The following is a 25,312-nucleotide window of genomic DNA, read 5'->3' as shown; positions in this document are numbered from 1 at the left end:
CTATGTGAAATTCAGGATATAGAGTTAGAATTCCTGTATGTATTAACTGATAGTCTATTAAGCCAACTTCTGTGTTAACTTTCTCTGTTCTTTTTTCCAGACAGTTTCAAAAGATGCTTAGAGTTAGACAATTTGGTGAAGGGCTCTCCCTGTACAGTTCCTTTACCCAGCCTAGGCCTTGTTACCTACTTAAAAAAACTTTGTTCAGGACCTGTGAACAAAAAAGCTACCATTTCAGGTCACGTCCATAAGCTTTCAATAGAAGAATTTTATTCTATCCTTTCTATAGCTACCTCTTCCGCTGCTGCTTCTGAGAGGAGGCCTTCCTTCTGAGCACAGGTCACATGGAAATAAGCTCTGCACATCCCAGCATCACAACTAATGCATACACCAGTTCTGGCAAAACGAGGATCTTCACAAAAGCTGCACTCCTTTATAAGGAAGAATGGAAAATGCCACAGTAAATATTTCAGGAAATATTTAGCCTAATATTTGATAATTTATGTCATATATATAAAACCAAACCGGTAGGTTAACTCCTATGTGGCACAGAAACCAAGTATGCTCTCAACAGCTGACACTACTTAAAGCTTCCTGCTTTCTCAACTCCCACTACTGATGTCATTTTCAACAATAGTAAAGTGTTTAAATAATCTAAACAGCATGTTGGATGCATTTTTATATGAACTTCCATGTATTGCATTCCCCTCCATTGAAACAACTAAACACCAACCAAGCAATTCAAGCACAATTAGTTGTGTAAGTATGGTATAAAGAAACCACCACTCCTCAGCAAGTGTTCAGCAAGTTCAGAGGACAAACAGCAATAAAAGAGCAGTGCTCTCAATGACTGAAACCATAGATAATTATGTACATGTCCTTTGATAAGCAATGACTAAGGAGTAAACATGTGGCAGTGCAGAAATAAATACTCAAAAATCATAAATATCAGTAAGGAAGGTTGTGATTCACTTAATTAAGGAACTATGGCTTCAGATACATGGATTTTAGGCACAGTCACTTAGAAAACAATGAACTGACATCCCCTAATACGACCTGGAAAAAACAATTATCTTATTTTTCAGTCAGATTAATTCCCCATTCTGTTTCACCACAATTTCAAGCCAAATCCCTGTGCCAGCAGTCTAGAGTAATGAGCACATAAGCAGGAAATGGGAACATGCACTGCTTAAGCAGTGCTGCTATCCAATACATAAAGATGATCAAAAATTATACAGGCATGCACTTCCTAGACTCCTACTTGATGAACAGAGAGCAAAGCTGTCTATCACCTGGAGAAAATATCTCCATGCAGGAAGTTAAACAGAATGGAATGGTAAGGAAAACTTAGTGACTGTAGAATCTCAAAATCTCACATATGCTACACTAGAAGTGCACCCTTTAGCTGTGTAGCTGCAACATCTAACAGAAAGGAATTAAACGAAAAAAAAACCCTATTATATTAAGCTGGTTTTGCAGGGGTGAATGTAGCAAAATAAACTGTAATTCCACACTTAATGCAGCAAACAGCATTTAGAGTTTTGCAACAGTAATGAGTCTTCTTCCCCTGTACAGTTCACTTCTACGTTACAGCAGAAAAAGATGCACAAATTCTTTACCCTGATCCTATACATCATTCATGTTATTTAAAAAAAAAGAAAAGAGCATGATTAATTTCAACAACAGCTTGCAGTGTCTGGCATGCTTGCCCCAACCTTTTTTTACACAAACTTTTCTAACAAGGCTGAATGTCTCAGCAGGTCCAGGCTCCTGATACGGGTGTTTGAAATTGCATTACATATTTTCATTTAGCATTCAATTTAAGAAATTGACATTCAAGAAAACAAAAGTGACTTGTCAGAAATGAAGCTTTAGAGTTGCAGACTTAGAACCAACCACCTTCCTTCACATTAGCCTGATAGACATGGCTTCTCCACACAGTCTCCATTAGCCACACAAACAAGTATTTAGCAAACTTCAAACTGTCCTCTGCCCACTCCAACAGTTTTCTGTATGGTTTGTTCAAGATTACTTTTGATCTGGATGGAAAACATTTACATGCAAAACAATTTTGACTTTAGAACCATTTATCAGTTCAAGCTGAGGGTCCTATGTTGCTGTGGATTTTTTGTAAACATTGCTTTGGAACAGCCTGCTCTATGCATACTAGCTTACATACAAACTCTAAAGTAATTCTTACTGAATGTACATCTGCCCCTCCCTTTCTTAATCAACTGAATCTCCCATTTCTCATCTTATAAATCCTGCTTGCTTTTCATTCACATTTTGTCAATCTGCCACTGACTTCAAACGAAATCAGCAGCTCTGTAAAAATCAGTGTAATTGGGCAAAAACAGCGACAGAAATTGTGGAGAATAGTGGTAAGGGAACAGATAGCAAGATGGAGGGAAGAGCAGGCAGGTTGTAGGTATAACAACCATTAACAAACTATCTAATTTTTAGTCCTCAACCTCACTACAAAATTGCTATTAAAAAAAAATTTGGGAAGATGAATTTTATTCTATTACATGTAAAAACATAAAATACAGCTACTTCTTGCCACTACATCTCTTCTAAACCTACCTTTGCACCATACTTGGAATAATTCATTTCTGTTAGTGTTACTGGCCGCAGCTTGTCAATATCTCCAAATGCCACTCCTGGAACATAGAGGGCACAAACAATGTGGACCCACCTAAAACAGTAGACAAAATTAGGTTACGGCTATCAGTATTTTGATCCCATATTATACTCACCATTTTCAGGTTTCAAAGTCCCTTGTAAATGTTGCTGATGCTAGCTGAAACACTTGAGGGAAATCACATTAAAAGCAGGGATGAAGTGCCTAGTTGGAATTTAGGAGCTCAGACACTGAGCCATAGAGTAAGGCCTTTCAAAGCCACTGGGGTTGCTCTGCCTGTCTGCATCACGGGCTGAGCTATCACCACCTTTCTGTTCTGACGGCTCTCACAAGGACTCCACACACTTTTCAAGGAATATGAAAGGTGTATGAAGATTTTGATATTACTTATCAAAGGCAGACATATATTTTCACGATGTGGTAGGGGGTAGGAAGGGAAGGAACAAAATTATACAGTTAGTCACAGCAACACTGAGCTCCAAGCATTTAGCTATGAAGCACTTACAACAAAGCATCAATCAGACTTCGCACTGTTAGTTACATTTGTTAGTATCACCAAAACTAACTAGTTTTAAGCAACATAGAGAGGACTTGCATTCAGGAATAAACACATCTGAGTAGTATAACAGAAAGGCCTATCTGAAACTCAGATAAATAGACTTAGTTATTCCCTTCTTCGCCGGCCATAAAAAAAGAGGATCAAGAGGTGTAAATCTTCACCCCTGAGGAGCAGAAAATTAATCTCGGCCTTAGTGTACAGTAATCAAATGCCACAGAATTTTACCATTCTGAGCTTCAACCTCAAGACTGCTCTTGACAGACATCTTCCTAACCTTCTGAAGCTCTCAGCTACCCAAAACCAGCCTTGCAGCAGAAGACAAATTTTCCTCTTCTTCCATTGTTCTCATAATGAACACTTTCTAAAAGATCCAGCTCTCACTGTAACAAATCATCAGTTAGCAACAAACTCAAAATCTGTTCTGCACAGCACGCGTGACTCCAATTAACTGAGACAAACTACTGCAAATAATCTTCCTGTTTTATCAAAATTCAGGAAGTATTTGCTACTCCTTGCTCCTACCAGGTAGGAGAAAACTCTGATAGACAGAGGGTCAAGACTGCTACTTTTTTGCTGTTTAAAGATATTCATGAATATGGCCTTTCAACTGCAGAGATTGTAGCTAACACTTCGAACCTATAAAGTCCCACATGATATATAATACAACTAGAGTCTTCAGACATAACTGAGCTGAAATATCCTGTTGGAGCCTCAGCAAGTGTGTTAATTCAGCACTTTATAATCTTCCCAGTCATTACTGTTTAACAGTAAATGTATCACTAGTGAAGACTAAAACTCTTCTGTTCTAATCAAATAATAGAATCTACTCCCTGTATTCAAGAAGACTCATGATGATGTGAGAAACACTTCTTCCCTTGTCTCTTTTACCAGGGATTCAGTACAGACCTGTTACCACCTGCTTAAATCCACACCCATGCTGCTCTGTTCTTTTTTCCAATCTTGTACCACTGTTTAGCCCATCTCTTCTCCCTCCTCTTTCCTTTTTATGTCAATTTAAAAAATTCATTTATACCAGAGCAATAACATCCTGGGTTCAAGTGCACTTAAAACAGCTACTGTTATTAACTAGCTGCTTACATGAGAAAAATACTGAAGTTTATGGTTATACTGCTCAGGAGCTCCATGTAGCCCTGGTTTCCCAGAGCAGCACAGTTATCATCAATGGTCCTTAGATCTACAATACTGGAATTTATCACACTTAGAGTTATTAAGCTTCATGTTATTTATGAATCATATATCCCAACAGAAATTCCAAAAAAGCAAAATATGAAAGGTTCAGTAGCAAGCTCAAAAATACATCTGTATTTCAGTCTTTACAAAAGTAAACAATGATCTTTTGATGCACAAAACTAGTGGACAGACTATTTACTTACCATTTACCCCAAAACAGTCCAAGATATTAACTGGATAACAGAAAAATCCCAGTAACAGTAAGAAACTACTTAAAAGTCATTAAATTGCTTCACTCCATAAGAAATTTCCCAGTAAATCTAACAAGCCACAACACTGACCGATCCATTGTGTCATATCTGACAAGACTCTTTCCACTTCCATATTTAAAAACAAGCACATATCCTATGGTTAAATCACTCAGGTTTGGAATGTTAAGTAGTAAACTCCCTTTAAAACATATGAACTTAAAACAGTGAGAATAATGTATATCCCAAAAACACATTTATATGCAAGAACTGCACTGTTCTGCCTCCACAGACTTTACTAGTGTTCTTCACATCCACAAAATTATTTGGTCACTGCACTGTAACTATAGGAAGATGCAAAGAAAATTTAAAGATGAGTTACAACTTTGTCTTTAAACAGTGTAGTACAAATATAGACAGCCTGCTAGTTACCAGAGAACAAGCTGACACTCAAGTGTTCTGCCAAACTTCTTGCTGCTCGGAAAAGGAGTAAACCTCATCACCGGTTTTATTACAGCATAAACACTCCAGCATGCCAGCACAATCCTCTAACTTAATACAATGCTACATACAAAACTAAGATTCTTCTCATTAGTATATGAAAAGTACATCTTCTGTATGACTCCCCACAAAACCCGTGGAGGCACAACATATCCCTGCAGAGGAGCAATGGAGCACTGGGTACCACCTTTGCCCTTCCACACTGTATCCAGGAGTGGCAATAGCTTGGCCTAAATCACTACTATAATTTTATGAAATGTTCCTCTATTAAAAAAAGCATATGTATGTGTTTAAATGTAAACATTATGATTTAGTAAACACCTCATTGACATGAGCATATTGTACTTGTTGTCATAAGGAAATTTTAAAAAAATTAGAAGCAAAATACAGCACACAGAATGAGACCTGTAACTGAGATAAATAGACTTCTTGTTTGTAAATTTAAAAAATCTGATTTCTGTAGGGCTTCTTTTCTATACTCTTCCTTTAATTTAAAGTGTGTAATACAGTACAAGTCTTTATGAACAGAAGCTATATATCTCCACAATTATTATTCTTAACAAAAATCCCAAAGCTCTGGTTGGAGATTTTTGATAGTAAGTTTTAATACAGCCTACTAAACATACTCTCTGAAGTTTAATATAAAGATACACATCTTCTACAAGCAGCTGCTTTCTCAATTTAATTTGCACAGTTTTTTCATGCTCCACTGGTGTATTTAATGCTGCTGCACTCTGTAGGAAGTTTATCTACGATAAACCCAACAGCTGGCTGTTTGCTTCACACTGACCTTCTCAAAATGTTTTAGTACATGTCACCCAAGTATTGCAGTACTACAGATTTAAACTGCCATTTCTGTGTGATTGGCACACAAGTGCCTCATTGCTTTAGCCACCTATATGTGAACTCAGACCTAAATCTTTATTAAAAAAAATACACAAGTCAGTCAAGTTCACAGCTGAAGTAGCTTCAGCTGCTTTTAATACCAGTTCTAAATATTTTCCTGCTCATTTATTTAGCTGCACATGTTTTAGAAGCTTGTAATTAAGACAAATTGGGTAATCAAAGAAGAATAATCTTCCTTGTTACTTTACCATCCATTTAGCTTGGAGCAATGATGACAGATGTTGATTAGGAAGGAAGAAAAACTCCATACTGAAACAAGGACAGAATTTGTATTTTTGGATAATAGCATTTTGAGAAGTAAAATTTCATAAATTCACATTTACACTTGTGAAACTGAGTGATTAATGTGAAAAGGCTTCTGCTGAGAAATTAAACACCTCATTATTCTAATGATTCACCTTTCATGTAAAAAGAGAGAAATTATTCCAATTTGATTATGAAGAGAAACTGACTAGGTTTGGTTTGCGTAATTTTCAGCACTGATGCATATGAATTTTTTTAAAGGTGGTAAGCGGATGGAGAGCAACGGTGAGTTAAAGGATTCTGTTACTCAGAAGTCTCCTTCCACTAATACATCAAGAAAAGCACTGAATTGGATTACAGCTGAGTACAATGGAAACAAAATGGACACTGGCCCAAGACCCTACCTCTACCTATAGTGCCCCCCTACTCTTGAAAATTCAAATTTATAAATAAATAATAAAAAGAGAGCATAGGAATTTTCACATAATAATAAATATATGAATTAGTAAATAGCAATTGTTTGGTTTTTTCCTAATACATAATCTCTTCATCTGATAGAATCAACTTATCCAGGATAGCAATATTACATTATCTAGCAAATAAAGATACAATAACAGTAATAAATTATTGTGACAATAATTGCCCCCACTGGCACCAAAGGAAGGCATTCTGCAGACAACCAATGTAACAAAGAAAATACTTCCAGGTTAATGAAAAGTATACCACCATTTCCCAAGAAAAAATTTAAGCAATTATTAAAATGTTGACTATAGTTTCCACTTGGATAATATGGGAAGATAGATATATATATATAGGGCTTAAATTGTATGCAGAACACAGTAGTAAAAAGTTTGAAATAAAACTTGCCAGGCGATTATCAAGTCTCACATTTCCTGTTACAAAACTGACTTCTAGTCTTTAAAAGTATTTTTCTTGCATGTAGAAGCATTATTATTACAACAGAAAATAACTGAAAATAACTATTATGAAAATAACTATATGAGAATAACTATTTCCTAAGTTACAGTAAATTCACGAATACAAGCCACACTGAGTATAAGCCGCATCTCTGGGTGTTGGCAAACATTTCGGTTTTTGTCCATAAATAAGCCGCACCCGAATATAAGCCGCTCTGTCGTTCGCAGCGAGGACCCGCGTGCAACAAAGCTGCCAATTAGTAACAGAACCGCGGGAGGGCGGGGTTTACTGGCTGAGTTAAGGCTGTGCAGGCTCGGCCCGCTAGGGGCTGCTGATGGGGCCAGGTGGCCCAGCCCGGCGCTGCCGCTCGGCGCCGCCCGCTGCTGCCACTGGGCTCGGTCACCCTGGGTCGGTGCTGCCCCGCGGTGGCAGGCAGGGACGGAGCTTTCCCGCGCCCGTGGCGCCGGCGGCGGGCGGGGACGGAGTTTCCCCGCTCCTGCCGTGGCGGAGGCGGGCCAGGATGGAACCTGCCTGCTCCTGCCGCGGCTGGCGGGGACAGAGCACCCCGCCTCCTCCCCGAGCCGCGGCAATGGTTGTGCGGGGTTCCCATCGGCTCCCCGAGCCGCGGCAATGGCTGCACGGGGCTCCCGTCGTCTCCCCTGGGCTGCAGCAGAGGAGGGAAGAGAGCTCTCCCGCCTCTCTCCCTGCCCCCCGTGTTGCCTGCAGGGAGCCAGGGCAACACAGTAACACTGTAACAATCGCGGAATGCCGGCTTTTACTGGCAGGTGCTTGGCTCGGCGCCCTGGTTGGCACGTCTGGGGTTGTAAATGTCAGAAAATTATTCACATATTAGCCGCCCCCGACTATTAGCCGCACTTCTGGGTTTCCACCAAAATTTTTGTCAAATTGCTGCAGCTTGTATTCGTGAAATTACTGTATGTAAAAGCTTTATAAGGAAGATGTACATAGCCTCCTGAACCTACTACAGACCAGAAACAAGGATCTGAACCCTAAAAGTATTAAAAAAAGCACTACTACCTCCAAGGTTCAAACTTCTTCACTACAGACCTTGATGCACTTATGTAACTTTTCTTTAAAAAGCTTATGAAAAGCCCAGCCTTGGTTATTACCACACACCTGCAATTTATACAACCATAAAGTGTATGGGGAAAAAAACCTTAATTTTCATGGTCTATTTAAAAAAACAAACAAAAGAACTACCAAAAAAAACCCACAAAAAACCAGAAAACTGAACAAACCATGAAATCATGCAGTAAAACCTTGTAAGATCAAACATAAATTAAACATCACTGATAATGCAGCTTCTGCCTTTAGTACAAGTAATTTTTTAACATTAATATGTACATCTTAATTTATTTTCCAAATGTGACAGGAATTGAAGACATCACAAGAATTAATCTGTTTATTTCCAAATTAGACCTGAATTCAATCTTAAAAAGAAGCAAAGAATATTCTCAAAAACCAAGAACATACTCTTCATAATTCTAAATAATCATAATAAGTTCAGACAGGTCTGTCTGAATACCTTTAGCACACCTTCAATATAATTTTGTTATGCTTTTTCCCATTACCTGGCATTCCTGACCCAGTCCTTCGCTCTACTAAAATAAAAACAGGCAGTTTTCCTCCCACATCCTACTTCAGGTCAAAAGCCTTGAGCAGAGCCTCTACAAGGTATAGGAAGAAACCCAATCTTTTAAAGGTAAGGCAACACCAAATTGAAAACATCACTTATTCAGTCTTACCTGCCTGCATCAGTCTCCTTGAAAATGCCATCCTGGTTAGGACACAATTCACAGCTAGGTGTGACACCACATTTGCATGCATCACAAAACCAAGGCTCTGTGGAATTTTCTGAAGCTGAACTCATGATAGAGTCACTCTCTCCATCAACACCATAGCAACCTACACACAGGAAAATGGGAGATCAATACAAGAAGAGACAATTGTAGAAGTAGCAACTTGCCAGTTATGACTGCAGAAGAAAACATACACACATACAAATTCAGGGGAAGGATTCAAGAGAAATACTGAGGTACTCAAGGAAGTTTAGAACATTTTCAAAGGAAGTTTACAACATTTTTGAAACTATTTTAAAGTAAGTTTAATTCTAAAAAGTTGCCAGTATTATGTGATTGTATTAGACCACAACTGAAAAACAAGAAGAAAAAGAATGTTTTATTTTATTCTTCTAGCCACACTTGGAGTTCTTTCAGACTATCCATTAGGAAGGAAAGTAAGAAAACAAGACTTGAAGCAAACAAAGATTAAAAAAAACTCCATGGATTTGAGTAAAGAATTATATTTCAAGATAAAAGCAACAAGCTCTTCTCCCTGAAAATGAACAGTTTTTGGAGGGAAGGAGAGAGTGGTTGGGTTTCCTTCTAGAGGTTCATTATATCAGTAGAATCCAGTCAACAAATATGCACTCCACTTTTTCACTTTGCATTCAGCATGCAAATTAATTATGAAATAAAATACACTTGAAATAAAAAATTGTATTTACCTACTTTACAAGTTGTAGGACTGACCTTAAGAACCCTTATGCAACTTCAAAACCAAAGTATTGCTTGTGGAGCACAAACTGACAATTCTGAGACACCACACTGGTGATTGATGAAATGTGTATATTTATTTTTAATCATTTGCATTTGTACCTGGTTTTAAATTATAGCTAGGCTCAATCATTCAGTTTCTCCATTCCTCTTCAGTACAACTAGGGTATACTTCATGATTGCTAAGGTACTTATGCATGCTTAATTACCACAAATTTAGGAAAACAGTGTCCTTAAAGTGATTTATTATTTAAATTTTGCACAAGAGGAAGAGTTGTATTAGTACTACTGCAAATGACAAAAACGAAAATAGTAAAGCTAATCACTACAAAACTGGTTTTCTTCATATCCCACATTTTGAACATTTAGCTGCTATTCAATAAGAGAAAAAAAATATTTGTCAACACTTTAAACACAGTAAAGACTAAAAAATAAAATTCAGCTATTCATCAAATGCAGCAATCAAGTCAAATCTGTGCTTTCAGGGCAGTAAAATTACTCAAGTCTGCAATTAAATAACAACATGATTTTTTACTTTGTTTCATTACCCACCGGCTGTAATAAAATAGCACCAGTGCTCCGCATAATACACTGAATAACTACATTCAGGAAATAAGTAACATTGCAGGAACTGCTTAAGAAACATAAGTCTTCCATTAAATAATGAGCCTCATCAATAACAATTAAAATAAGATGGCATAATGTTTCTTTTCATAATAAAAAGTGTCCTAGAATGAAAGGACAAGTAATGTGCAGAAGTGCATTCACAGACAAATTTCATTAGGGATATACAAGATCATATAGTTCATGCACAGGGTCACTCCATCTTCCTTATATTGTGGTATCATCTTTAAGCAACATTCCACAAAGTAGTTTTTTAATTCTAATAACACAATTTTGAATAAATGCCAGCAAATCTCCTTTTCAGCAATGCTAATGTGCAAACACATGGCCCATTGGTATCACAGAGCTGATGCATCATTAACCTTTTAGGAATTCCTTCAGACTTCTAAACATATTAACATTTTCTTAAAAGTACTTATTATTTTTTTTAATATTACAGATTATTTATACCTGATTGTATTTTATCCTTCCTCATAGAAAATGACACAAATGTGTTGCAATTATTTCCATCCTTTTCACATGTGTTGGCATTAAACATTATTTCTATAACAATACAAACATATGTCCTTTTCCAAAGTGGGGGGGAAGTCCATATTTTTAACCCATTTTTTTGCCCCAATTTGTATATAAATCTCAGTGACAGCTTTAAAGAGTTTAAGATCTCTGACAGACAAGGAGGCATTTGATCTTTTACCTAACTGGCATTTAGCAAAAGCTCAACAATTGCACTGTTAAAACCAGCGAAAGGAGTGGTCTTTAGCTGGAGAAAACAGACTAGATTACCATTAATCATTGCTAATAAAAACACCAAAACAACCTGGTCCATCACAAAGCTGAAAAAAGGAAATCCAGCGCGTAAGATTGCTGCTGACCTGCTGTACACTGCCAAATAAAGCTGCTGAATCAAAGCTGCAGTACAAAACCTTGTTGGCCCTTAAACCAGGTTTCAGAGAAGATATTTTGTGATTGTTCTTGACTGACTTGTGGAAAGAGCCAATTTCAGTACACGCCAAAGTGTAAATAAATAATAAATATAAATTAAATATACCATTTTAGGATCCTTAAAAATGCTGAGCACAACAAAGGTTCAACTTACTACTACCTGCCTTCTTTTGTTGTGCTTAAAAAATTGTTTCGTTCCAATTAACAAATTTTTAAAGCATCATTTTCATGACTTCAAAATGCACAGATGTGAAGATACAAAGCTGCTGCTTGGTAAGTAATTCTATCCATTAAGTGGCTGCACTGAAGATCAATTTAAACTTGCGCAAACCAATCCTCCCGAATGAATCACTGGGAATTGCTGGTAGCGGAACAGAAAACAACCTAAAGGCTCGCTTACTAAAAGCCTCAGGAGGTAACCTTTAATATCCCTCTAAAAGCACCCCAATTGTAGAGACAGTGTGAATACTTCAGGCTTCAAAGAACAACAGGGGGAAGGATACAGAACCCGTAAAGAGCATGTTTGATTCCAAGTACTATCACTGTACCTCTGACCAATTCGGCATTAAGTCAACCATCTGCCCCTTTGACTGGAAAATATGCTTTAGAAAACAAAATAACTTGGCAAAAACTTTGCTTAAAATACATGCTGCCTTTCCTTACCATTGACAAAAATTCTGAAGTCTGGGTCTTCAGAATACCCCAAGAGTTCTTTTTGAACTTAAGTTCATTAAATCCTCACATTTGTATACTCTTAGATTGCTGCATCATAACTCCACTTCTGACACCCCTTTGAACACTATTAACACTAAATAATAAAACCAGTTTAGTATAATACTAACCTATGAATTTAAACACACGAAATTCAAGAGGGTAAAATTTTCACACCACTTACAGTTCCTTTAATGGCATCTATATATTATGATTACAGCCAAGTTGTCTGTTGAATGCATGCCATTATATACAGAAAACAAACTTTTTTATTCCCTGATTTTGAAGTTATTTTACTCTGTCAATAGCTTGTATTTTCATATGATTGTCAATAAAAAGAAATTGTACACACTTTAAAATAATACCATTAAAACAATTGTTCTGAAATTTACACCACTAAGAGAAACAAATAAAGACCTAATTCTTGTCATGGCTGTGGTTGGTCCTCTGTTTCTCTGGGAAGGTAATTTTTTGCCAAGGAGGATATCTGCATATACCAACTACATCTATATATTCTCTGAAACACAAACTATATGGTAAACTCTATTTTTGCAAAATTAAATGCTGTGAGAGCACAGTATTCAAAATATATTTCATTCAATTCTTAACTGGACCAACAGTTTAAAATAAATACATTACCACTTTCATGCATCATAAATTCAGAACAATATTTTTATTTAGTAAATGGAGAATACTAAAGTACATGATTTTGAAAAATGGATTTTTATACCAGACAGCAGCAGACCGCAGTAAGGGGCAAAATTAAAATGCAAAGATTTTTTACTACACCATAGAGCATATGGTAACTACACTATTGCTTTTAGCAAGAGAATTTTTACTCCCTGACATACACATCAAAGTACAGTAAGAAACACAAATGGGAGATGGAAAAGAAACTGCTCAAAAAATGTAGAACTTTTCTCATTTAACTCACAGCAACTAACGCAAGGGCAACAACCGGCAAGCGTACTACCTACACTTGTGGCACATGCTACGAGGTGTGCCAGACATCTTCAGACACACTGCAATCAAGATGTCAAAAAACCTGACAACACAGTTGGGGGTGTCCTGCTATTACAAGATCTTAGCATAAATGCATTTATCCAAAATGACAGATTGGTGTCTAAAGAAGACTTTTATAAAAAGAAATTACAATTATCTTCATACAGAAGTAAAATATCTGAAAAGCAACTGGACAAATTCAGTGAGAAAGATTTTTTAATTCCCTTTTTTTGGGGGGGATAGGGAGGATGTGACAGGGATAGCATGATATGTGAAATGAGAACATATTTTTAACTGATGGACTTACGAATTAATTACAGGCTTTTCAAACTAACAGATGAATGCATTGTGCAAGAGTGGGTATAAAATTAGCATTACATGTACACTACTTATGCAGTTTTAAAGGCAGTTACAATTCAAACCAGTTATTTATTCCACTAAACATTGATTTCTGGACATATGACTACAGCACAAAGACAGTTTTGAGACAAGTGATACAGGATACACAGGTGATATGAACATCACACAGTAAACAGTTGTATTAGAAAGTAAACTGAATTTCTCACAATCTCAGAACTCGTCAGTAAGTCAAGTAAAGGTATTCATTAAGGGTCCATGACTTCAGGTCTGAATGAAAACTCCCCTCTAACTCTTGGCCATGTTGCTGCTTCCATATGAGCTCTGACATAGTTGCTCCAAGGTGAGTTATCATTCCTCTTCTTCCATGGAAGACCTTATGTAACAGCTCATTGATTCAAGCAAGCAATCCAACAAGAATACAAGTCACAATTGAACAGGCAGCTGCTGCACTAGGTCCTCAAAAGCAAAAGGCGGTAGCCCCAAATACCCAGGAGGGAGCCTGGGTGTCCAGAAGAAAGTTTGATTCAGAGCAGTATTTTCTCAGCTAATGAATAACTTCACATTAAAACAGAGGTGGCCGTCATAGAAAAACCTCTTTCAGTCACTAAAAAGGTTCGGTGGTGGACAGCAACTTCCACTTGAACAGAGCACCAAGGCATAAGTCAGGGGTGTAAGATCCCCTCCCTGTGAAGCAAAACAGTTCCTGTAACAGTCAATAAGGAGAAGGAGAAAACAAGGTCTTCAGGGGAAGAACACTCAAACTGTCAATATCATCACTATGCGGGACCCTGTTGGGACACCTGTAGGGTATGAAAGGAGTGCACTCATTCCATGTAATTATTTACCAGGCTACTAAGAAGAAAAAGGCTCATTCATAATACCGCTTGAAATTTCATATAAAAACTATGAAGAAAACCCTGTGGTATTCCACCAGCTTGCTTTGGGCATTTTGGAACAAATCAGATTGCAGAAAATGGGCATACTACTCTTCCTAAGTGCAGGTAAAACATTACTGCATTGATTTCTATCCAATTCATAAATAGGAAACTCCTCATTCAATACTGTGCTCTGAAAAACTCAAAAGCTCAAATATTAGAACAAGTTTCTGGACACAGCATGATACCTGCAGCCATAGTAATCTATCTACTAAAAGAAACATGAAAAAATATAAATAAATTCTTGGATTTCAGTATGTTTACAAAACACACTCACTCATTACTGGAATTGTCGTTACAATATGGCTGGGAACCAAGAAAGCAGCTTTGCTCTCAGGTTGCTCAGGACAGGAACTCGAAACAGATTAGACACCTGCTAGAGTACGTGATGTTACTCACAGAGTGTGTTTCTAAAGGGGTGCTGCTCCTCTGCCCAATGAACTTTCTCTAATTTGTTTTGCACGATGTATGCTATTTAAATCCATTATTCCCTTGAATAAATGCTCTTTGTTGCTCTTGTAAGAAAGTTGCCATGTTACTGTGTTCATCACCACTCTGGAACCACGAACAGTAACATGTGGAGGTTCCACTGAGATAGTAATAGGAACTTATTTTTCAATCTACCAAGCAGCTGCATATAAGAGTACAAAGGACTATAAATGCAGTCTATGCCTATGATGTGAGTATACATTTCCAAAGTACCGATCAAAGTCAATGCTATTACGAGTAAACTTTGCTTCTAATATCACTTAAAAAATACTTTTCAAGGTTGCAAACCATGTTTATATGATTAGACAGTAATTACCTTTCCAACTACTTTTCTATTAATTTTGGAAATCAGTCGAGTTGAATGATTAGGCAAACCGGACCAAAAAGTAATTGTTGCATTGCATTTTGGTTTTGACTGCAACTTCATAATGACAGGCTATTACTTGTGCAATCAGAAGCAAGAAGTCAGTCAGTGACCACTGGGCAGGAATGCAGTAATCTCTGTCATTGAACATATGTCTATATATAAGATCACTGGATCAAACTAAAGCTTCAAAGGTTCCAATTATTTTTATAACTGTTCTGCTTTTGGCTAGGAATTAATTTTCTTCACAGTGGCGAGTTCCAATTATTTTTATAACTGTTCTGCTTTTGGCTAGGAATTAATTTTCTTCACAGTGGTGAATGTGTGGCTATGTTTTGGATTTGTGCTGAATACAGTGATCATAATGCAGAGATGTTTTTGTTATTGCTGAGCAGGACATGCAGAGAGCCAAGGCCTCTTCCATTTCCCCTACTGCCATACCAGCAAAGAAGCAGGGGCTGCATGGGAGGTTGGGAGGAGACATAGCCAGGACAGGTCACACAGGTGACCCCAGTTGATCATAGCAATATTCTAGACCATGTGACATCATGCTCAGTATACAGTGAGGGGAAGAAGGAGGAGAGGGGGGATGTTCAGGGTGGTGGCATTTGCCTTCCCAAGTAATCGTTACATGTGATGGGGCCCTGCTCTCCTGGAGATGGCTGACATCTGTCTGCCCATGGGATGCAGTGAATTAATTCCTTGTTTTGCTCTGCTTGTGTGCATGTTTTTTCCTTTCCCTATTATCCTGCCTTTAACTCTACTCACAAGTTCTCTACCTTTTACCCTTCCCATTCTCTCCTCATCCTGCTGGTGGGGGAGTGAGCAAGCAGCTGTGTTGAGCTTGGTGGATGAAAGGGGTTTAAATACAACAGCAATATTTTTATTTGCTGCAAGCAATTATTTGAACAAATTACTGAAAAAAAGCTCAGATTTAAAATAGCACTTACCCTTACTTATAATTATAAAATATCAAAGTACAGAAAAACACAGCAAAATAACTGTCTATTTCTATTGAAACTATATTCATACATATCTAGCAATGAAACATACACATAAAGTGTCAAGTAAAACTCCAGATTGTTCAGCTTCAAATCGTTGCTGTGGAAATTTGCATTTTTATCACAGTCATCAAGTACTTTCACATACACAGCTTGCTTACTTTCCTCTAAGACTTCACCTATTCAAACAGAACTTCACAACTTCTTCATATACACTTTCAAGCATTTATTATTAAAATGAATTGCAAAGAGCTAACTAAACATTTAGCCACAAATGTGAAAAATTAACCAACATCTATAGTCAATTATCTGCTACACACTGTAGAACTTATCAGAACGAACTAACAAATTAAGTATTTTTAATTAATCAATTTTACTTTTTTTGCAATGACAACAAAAGAAACATACACACTGCACTCTTTGTATCAGTGGGACTACAGGGAATCTTTGCCTGCAACACTGTAAAAAGAATAGCAGCAATTACTTTTAAACAGATTTTGAGTGACTAAAATTCAAGTGACTTTTGAACTATGGAACTACTTTCCTCTAGAGGAAGCCAGGTGTAATCTTACTTTTGTAGGGACAGAAGTTCAGCAAACTAAATAAAATGAGGATGTGATCTTCTGGGGATTTTTAAAGTACTCCTCTGGAATAAAAAAAAAATTGCCATAGTTTCATTCTAAAGTGGAAGAGGATCATTTTTCTATCATAATCATTCTTTACTTCAGCAATCATTACAATCATTAAATAAATCTTATGGAAGAATTTTCAGGGAGCTCCACAGCTTTAGAGTTTGGATGTACTGACTGGATGTAACGTTTGGGGAATTCTCAAGCATGCATTTACAACTATCAGCAGAAGATTTTTTGTTCCTTGTTAGTTAATATCCAACTGCGCTAGAGGAAAAATAAGATCTATAGCAATTCTGTAAAACTAACTTTTAGATAGTTACTGCATCCCAAATCAAATACATTCTGCACGTTACTTTCCAAAAAACTTAATGGATACAGAAGAAGGAATTCTGCAAGACACATAAATTTAGGAGTCTAACCCTTCTAGTAGGCAATAAGACCTGACTAATGCCCTCAAAGGCACTTGGAGTGTGATTCAGTTCATCATAAATTAGGTCCACTAATCTGCTCTCTAAGCAACACTGACAGCATGGATTAGCTCTCCAAAAAGACCATAATAGGTTCAAGAGTTAAAAGTACACACGGACACACAATGTAAGGCATGTGAACGACAGGGCAAAAATTCCATCCTCAGTTTCCAAAATGATGTCAATCAAAGAACTGATGCATGAAAAATACTGTTTTGTGCTGTTTTCTATTTTGTATGAGAAAACTGAAACGTAAGTAAGGGACTTACAAAACCATTTCTTACCTAGAAAGACATTCCAAACAGGTAAAAGAAAATTTTAATTACGGGTGTATCCTGGGGTAACTTTATCATGTTGAATTGTATCCCCATTTGTCTGTTTGTCTGCCCAGAAATAAGCTTTGTACCTTTAAGGCTGGATTTGAGAGGGAAGGAGGGGAAGGTGAAGCAGTGGAATGTCTGAGGTGGTTGTTTTCAAAACATAGAGATAGGAGTTCCATCACTTCGTCTCCTGGACTGTGCCACTGTGGTGGACAGCATGAACGAGCTCCCCTTTGCTTTTAGTTAATTTTTTGACTGACTGAAGCAGAGAAGCTCCCCAGAAAGTTTTTCTTCCTCTTTTTCTGGGAATTATTTAAACCTGCTCTGGACTGGTGACCCAGGGGAAGCAGCAGGAGCTCACACCTGTGGCCCACTGGGGCCTGGCCTGGGCAGTGGTGTTTTCCAGCACTGGAGGGACTGGTAACAGCCTGCGCCGAGTTACCACCAACAAAGAGAGACTTTCTCAATTTGTCATCTCTTCAGAGCAGCAAGAGTGGAAAGATATCACTACCACGGTAGGGAGATTACCTGCCAGGTAGATGCCCACGTCCCCAAGAGTAGCGCTAACGAGGAGCACCAACACAATGAGCAGGTAGATCAGGCTACAGAGATAGAGGTGTCTAAGATAGACTTAGATTGGCAACACAAGGGAGAATTGTTCCTAGTTCGATGGGCCCATGATGCCTCAGGTCATCAGGGCAGAGACGCATATAAGCGGGCTCGAGACCGAGGGGTGGATCTAACCATGGACAGTATCTCTCAGTTATCCATGACTGTGATACATGCACTGCCATCAAGCAAGCCAAGCAGGTCAAGCCTCTCTGGTATGGTGGGCATTGGTCCATATATAAGTATGGGGAGGCCTGGCAGATTGACTACATCACACTGCCTCAAACCCGCCAGGGCAAGCGCTATGTACTGACCACAGTGGAAGCCACCACTGGATGGTTGGAGACCTTTCCTGTGCCTCACGCCACTGCTTAGAACACCATCCTGGGCGAGGAAAAAAACGGGTCCTTTGGAGGCATGGCACTCCTGAGAGAATTGAGTCAGACAACAGGACTCATTTCAAGAACAGCCTTAAAAATACCCGGGCTAGGGAACATGGCACTGAGTGGGTGTACCACATCCCCTACCATGCACCAGCTGCAGGCAAGTGGAGAGGTACAATGGACTGTTAAGAACCACTTTGAAAGCACTGGGTAGGGGATCTTTCAAAAACTGGGAGCAGCATCCAGCAAAGGGCACCTGGTTAGTTAACACCCAAGGCTCTGCCAAATGAGCAGGTCCCGCCCAGTCTAAGCCCCTGCATATAGTAGTTAGAGACAAAGCCCCAGTGGTGCCTGCCAGAGGTTTGTTAGGGAATACAGTTTGGATCAATTCTGCTTCAAGTACAGATAAACCCATTCATGGTGATGTCTGTGATCAGGGACCTGGTTGCACATGGTGGAGAATGGAGGAAGATAGAACAACATGATGTGTACCTCAGGAAGAACTGATTAATGGGTGAGAACCATATGCAAATATCACTGTTGAGTGTTACTGCTATTATCTATACATAGCTGTATACCATATATATGTGTATGCATAATGTATGTGTGTGCAGAGTTAGAACATACATTAGTTTTGGTAATGAGTTGACAATATGGGGATAAGGGGTGGAATGTCCTGGGGTGACTTTGTGTCATGATCCGCCCAACACAAGCGGGAGTCGTGATGATTCGTTTGACCTCAGGGTGCAAAAGACACACAGTAAGGGACTGAAGTTTTTATTCAACAACAAACAGCAATGTGCTTTTACTAAATGCCAACAACTCAGTTTTTGCAATAGAGGGAAGAGAAATAAAGGAAACACAGCAAGAAGAGAGAGAGAGAGGAATGGGGAATAGCCACCAACAGATGGGACACATCCTCATGGTCCTGCCAATAGATGCGGTGCCCTCGTGGTCCAGCCAATACACGTGTCTTCTGCGGGGAGATCGCAGAGGTGCCTTCTAGAAAGTCACTTTTATTGTCTTTTTCCAAAGCAAGTGGCCTCTGCCCAAAAGGTGAGGAGATTTATGGACTATTGTTAGGAGACCAGTTGCTCCAAGAAGCAGGTGCAGAAACACGGCGCTTCCAGCCCATGCCTGCTCTAATGCAGCGCACCATGATGGTACAGCACACACCTGCAGAACAGTCCCTTGGTAAGCATCCACTTTGACCAGGCCAGAACTCCTGTCCAGAGCGAGTAGGGTCCCAGGGTCTTAGGCTCTGATCCTGGACGATCATGAGGCAGATCAGGATGAGGCAGATCAGGGAAACTTCAGACCAACTCTTATACTTTATCATGTTGAATTGTATCCCTATTTGTCTGTTTTGCCCAGAAATAAGTTTTGTACCTTTAAGGCTGGACTTGAGAGTGAAGCAGGGGGAAGGTGAAGCAGTGGAATGTCTGAGGCGGTTGTTTTCAAAACATAGAGGTAGGAGTTCCATCACTTTGTCTCCTGGACTGTGTCACTGTGGCGGACAGAACGAGCGAGCTCTTCCTTGCTTTTAGTTAACTTTTTGACTGACTGAAGCAGAGAAGGTCCCCGGAAAGTTTTTTCCTTTTCATCCTGGAATTATTCGAACCTGCTCTGGACTGGTGTCCCAGGGGAAGCAGCAGGAGCTTGCACCTGTGGCCCGCCAGGGCCTGGCCTGGGCAGCGGCATTTTCCAGTGCCAGAGGGTCTGATAACAGCCTGAGCCGAGCTACCACCAACAGGAGAGAGACTTTCTCAAGTTGCCATCTCTTCAGAGCAGCAAGAGGTTTCATGATTCAGTATTGGCCCTTTTTTGTGCTGGGCAGTGCTTTGCCTGTTGACTAAACAGTTTTTTTCCACTTCTCTCTGAGGAAATTTTTTCCCAAAGCAGTTGGGAGATGGTCTGCTTGGGTTTGCTTCCTGGCGGGGGAGGCCCTTTGGAGGTTTTCTCCCAAATTTGCCCTAAACTAGGACAGGGAATCACAAATGCATTGTGCACTTCTGAAGAATGAAAGCCTAATTTATTTTTATCTCAATAATTGAAGTAGTTTATCTCATTTTCCTGGGAAAACTTGAAAAAAAATTGTGAAGTCCTAAAATAGTACAGGATATGAGGAAAAAAGCCCCAACATGATTCATGGAGGAAAAGAAAGGTTTTGTTTTTTAACAAAAGAGGTGTACCTCATTGTGTTAATATCTCCCTTACCTTCTCTTGCTCAAAAGAAAGAGCAACAACATACAATACAGTCTCATCTTCCATGTAAAGCTGTTAAAATTTCACACATTGGCCTAAATTATCATTCTGGAGTGTTTCTGTAAAATCAGATCGCCTACATTTATTACATATGCATAGTCCTGATTTCAAAGGATTTAGCAAACCAACAACTTGAGTATGTTCTAACTTCAAAATTTCACTGTTTCAAAATGCCAGTGAAAATTATGAGGAAGTTCAAGACTGGCTTTCTTCACTTACAAATAAATGCCATGGACAATACCTTTCTTCTTCCCCTTCTCTCTGCTGTTTCGGTACAGCAAAAATATAGGTGAAATAACCTTTTCTTTTACAAGGCCTCCTATTCTCATTATCTTACATCCCAATTATGCAATCAAATTCATATATTGAAATACGTAAGACAAAATACACTAGTAGAATATCCTAAAGGACTGAAAATACAGTGCACAGCTCCAATATTTGCAAACTGTCAATCATTGTGTCAGTATCTGTAGACTACATCCCACCCCACATGTCTTTATATTTGCTTCGCCGAAGTAGAAGAGGGCTGTTACACCACTGAAAAAGATCAATGCAGTATTATATAAAAATAGCCCCAGCACCAAAAGGTTTTGTTTCAAGAAAGCAGGTCAAAATTTTATTAAAAGCAAAGCATATGCTTTCCTCCTGCAATGAGAATGAAGGGTTGTATTACCTTCATGCACTGTTATTCCACAGTTGTCACACTGGATTATTTCATCAGCATCTTCACTGTTATCTCCAAGACAAACGCAACAAATCAAAATATGGTCCATTTTCTGGGAACTCCAATTTTGAGACTTCTCAAGGATCAGTGAGTCCTAATATTGAAAAATGGAGACACATTAATTATGCCAGGAACTTCAATTTTATTTAAAGCAAGCAGAAAAACTGTTATTTGCTAAATTTTTGAAAAATAATCAAAGAACCATGGAACATTATTTTCAAAAGGCTATAGCTTCTTTGTTGTCAAAGTGCTCAAACACTTCCTCCATGAATACAAGAGCTGGGATGCATGGATCTCAATGCACTCTATAGACTTGTTAAGATACAGAGGTCAGAGGAGAGTGACTTCCTCAAGACAGAAAAATATGCCTTTGAACCATTTATATTCTACAAAATGGAATACCTAAGAAAGCCCTATTCTGGGAACCTACATTGTGAACCATGGCTCTTAAACAGATTGTGGGTTTTCACAGAGAAATGCCTCATAAACCAAAATTATATGCAAAATTAGTTTTCTTAATAGTCTTCTTACTATTATCATTGTGAGACAGCACCACTGTCTCCTCTGCAGTTTAATGGCCTCCTTACATATTCATTTATTTTTATACTTGAGTTCAAACTACCTTTACTGGCAATATGAAGACAAATAAGGAAGTATGAAAATAAGCCCAATAGCGAAATAGAAAAATAGAATACACAATAGAATAAAAACTATTGCAGTAATAGTTTCAAAGCAGAGGCTGACAGTTTAATGGCACCATTTGAAGTGTCGAAGATGTGAAAATATTCCAAAACTGCTGTGGTATCCAAAAAAAAAAATTAGGGTGAAAGATGCCCTCTCAAACATTTTTTTCTAATTCCAACCCCCCCCTTTATAAAACACAGCACCAATACTACAGCTAAGGGAACATGAGCTCATGTAGAAATAGAAAAGAACATTCACAGAGAAAGAAAGAATATTCACAGAAAAGAACATTCACATTGCTTAAAGGAAGGTAACTAATTGTGAAAAATAGAAGATTCTCTGATACCGAGTTCAGACTTAGGGAGCATCTCGTCCAACATCCTCCTTTTAGGACAAAGCATTTTGAGGAAAGCAATAAGCTTGGACATTACTGCAGCCCATCATTATTCAAAATACCCATGTTTAGCTTACCATTCCCATTACAGATAGGAAAACGGCAGTGGATGCTCTCTAACTTCGGCAGATTTACTGTTCTATGGCACAGGTTTCGCTGATTCATGTCACAACTCTACAGAGATCAGCTTTGATTTTAACTGTTAGTTGGTTTCACTGAGAGAAGTTTAAAAGACACTGGTAATCTCTACTGTTATAGAAACCTGAGGTTTGGTAGTTAAAAATAAAAAAAAGGAAACCAATGTATTACTTTAAATGAAGCAGCAGAAATGCCTTGTTAAAACACTGAAATGACACCAGCCATCTAGGCAAACATGGACGAAAAAACCAGAACAAACAAGAAATGATGAAAGGGGATCACATTTTTGTTCTGATGCCCAATCATTAAGGTTCACCACACGTGAAGAAAGCTACCAGGTCAAACAAAGCAGCTAAGTAACTTATTTTTTTATGGAGGCATGGAGAGAGAATGACCTGGAAAGTGTGCTGCTCTCCTCTGCTTTTAGTCTATGTAAGCACCTGAGAGACTCATCCAAAACATGGAAACTTTTACATATAATAGTAATTGCTGCAACTCCTGAACAAGTCCTGTTCCCTGCTGAAGTGGGAGAAACTATTTCAGCTGGATTTCACTATGTAACTCCCATTTCTGTGGTGTTAATGAAGAAAGTGAGCGTTTCAAGCTATATGCCCATAGACTTTTAGCTTCAAAGAGAAAAAAAAATATAAAAACAATAACCACCTCACTGAGAATAGAAAAGTCCTATAAAGTAGTAATAATCATAAAAATAGAAAAGCACCCTTTACCTACTAATGATGCTTGACCTCAGGAAAGAAAGTTAAATTTTTATTCTGTGCATAATACAATAGAAAAGCACATGGTATTTAATTACAGCACACATTAAAATAATGTATATGCAGACCTGAAAATATTTTTGCAAAATGTAAACAAATAAAAATCACAGGGAAATAAGAACCAAACAACCCCTCCTCAACACCCTCCCCAGTTTCCAGCCTCCAAAAATAAGCAAAGGAAAGAAAGAATGCCTATAAAGGACACTACAATATGTTGAGAACTAATTACCTGAACATTCTTTCCTAAATTTATTATGTATTTAAACATCTAGGAACTCAGTTTTCTAAGAACTTTGTTTTTGCAGTGATGAGATTTTGCTAGATGTGTCTGCTAGACAAGATTTTTTTTTTACTTTTTTTCCTTTTTTAGTAATTTAAAATATTGTAGCCGTGGAGAGTATACTGTTACAATACAGTATCTTGAGTATCAGAAATCTGAAAATTACTATTTTCAGTCTACAATTCAGTCTATACTCTTTTGCAAAACTTCTTAATAAAGATAAACAGTACAGCATTTTACATGTAATAAAGCTAAATTACCAGTTACAAAATTATGATTTTAACTCCAAATTTTCAAATTTTGATTTTATGTTCTGATCACTGTTCTAAATCTAAGGCAAGAATAGAATATGATATCCATGCATATTAAGCAGCTTCAAAGAAGATGCATCAGAGACAGCTCTGGGTTTCTGACACAGGTCTGTTTTTCCAAGCCAATGGAAATTAAATTGCAGAATATACCACTAAGAATGCAGCTACACATCTCCAGTCTGATACGGGAAGTAACTCTGAAAGAAAACTGCCTCTCTCTGTTTCCAGTTCTGATCATTAGTATTGGTAGAGCAAGAGTATTTTCAGCTCCTGAGCCAAGAAAATGCAGATACTAATACTATAATCACAGAGCCTGACAAGGAAAGAAGATGCCTATACAAAATGTTTAAAAAGGAAAAAAATCTTAATAAATCATGCTTTTTTTCAATCCCAATTACTCTAGTAGTTAAAGCAGTACAGCTCACTAGCAATAATATGTAAATATATATATATGATACGTATCAAAGTATTTAAAATGGACCAAATCCAAATACTGTTTAGTTGCCTGTCATTTTACACATTTAAACAAAGTTAAAAAGTAACAGTAGAACTTTAAATAATGTGATATCACTACCATTTCTCAAATGTTATGTTGACATTGTGATTATATCCTGAAAACAGAATATAGATTTTACAACCATTCTTTATATTTTGTTCTGACTTTTGCTATTGCAGAACATGAATTCAGCCACAGTGATAACCTGGTATCTTAACTTTTCCACAGGCACAATCTCCAAGGCAACTGTAATTGTGCATAGGGAAAAAAGGTTATTTTATTAAACATTTATATATATATAATATTCACATTCTGCAATCAGAAGATATTTAATATAATATTCATAGTACCCAAATGCTTTTAGTGTGGTAAGAAATTAATTCATTTGTGACTATTATAAGCAAATTCAACATAAATTATCGTAATTATTCTATTTGATTTTAAACCTAGTCTGCATGGTTTTTAACTTAAAATTCTTCTGTAAGTGAAGTTTGTTCAGACTTTGATGTTTGTCACAAAGAAGGGCAAAGAATGCCTCATGCATCTATTTTATGATTATGTCACAGATGCTTTTAACTTTCATAACATTACAGATATACAACACAATAAAACAGAAGTCTCA

The 25,312-nt window shown here is 37.8% G+C and overlaps 1 protein-coding gene across 4 annotated transcripts in view; it reads right to left on the bottom strand.

The window, feature by feature from the left end:
* The window catches only part of PHF14 (PHD finger protein 14), a 170,366-nt gene that overhangs the window by 130,887 nt on the left and 14,167 nt on the right, over positions 1-25,312 (bottom strand). For all 4 annotated transcript variants that reach the window (XM_033077164.1, XM_033077259.1, XM_042780215.1 and 1 more), the window contains exons 4-7: positions 21,561-21,705; positions 8,974-9,133; positions 2,584-2,695; positions 294-431 (exon numbers count right to left, since the gene is read on the bottom strand). In XM_033077164.1, coding sequence (XP_032933055.1) covers positions 294-431; positions 2,584-2,695; positions 8,974-9,133; positions 21,561-21,705 — 555 coding nt within the window. The remainder of the gene's footprint in view (positions 1-293; positions 432-2,583; positions 2,696-8,973; positions 9,134-21,560; positions 21,706-25,312) is intronic.

The sequence above is a fragment of the Catharus ustulatus genome, chromosome 1, assembly GCF_009819885.2.
Source record: "Catharus ustulatus isolate bCatUst1 chromosome 1, bCatUst1.pri.v2, whole genome shotgun sequence".
NCBI classification, from domain to species: Eukaryota; Metazoa; Chordata; class Aves; order Passeriformes; family Turdidae; genus Catharus; species Catharus ustulatus.
This window is presented reverse-complemented; position numbering and strand designations above follow the sequence as displayed.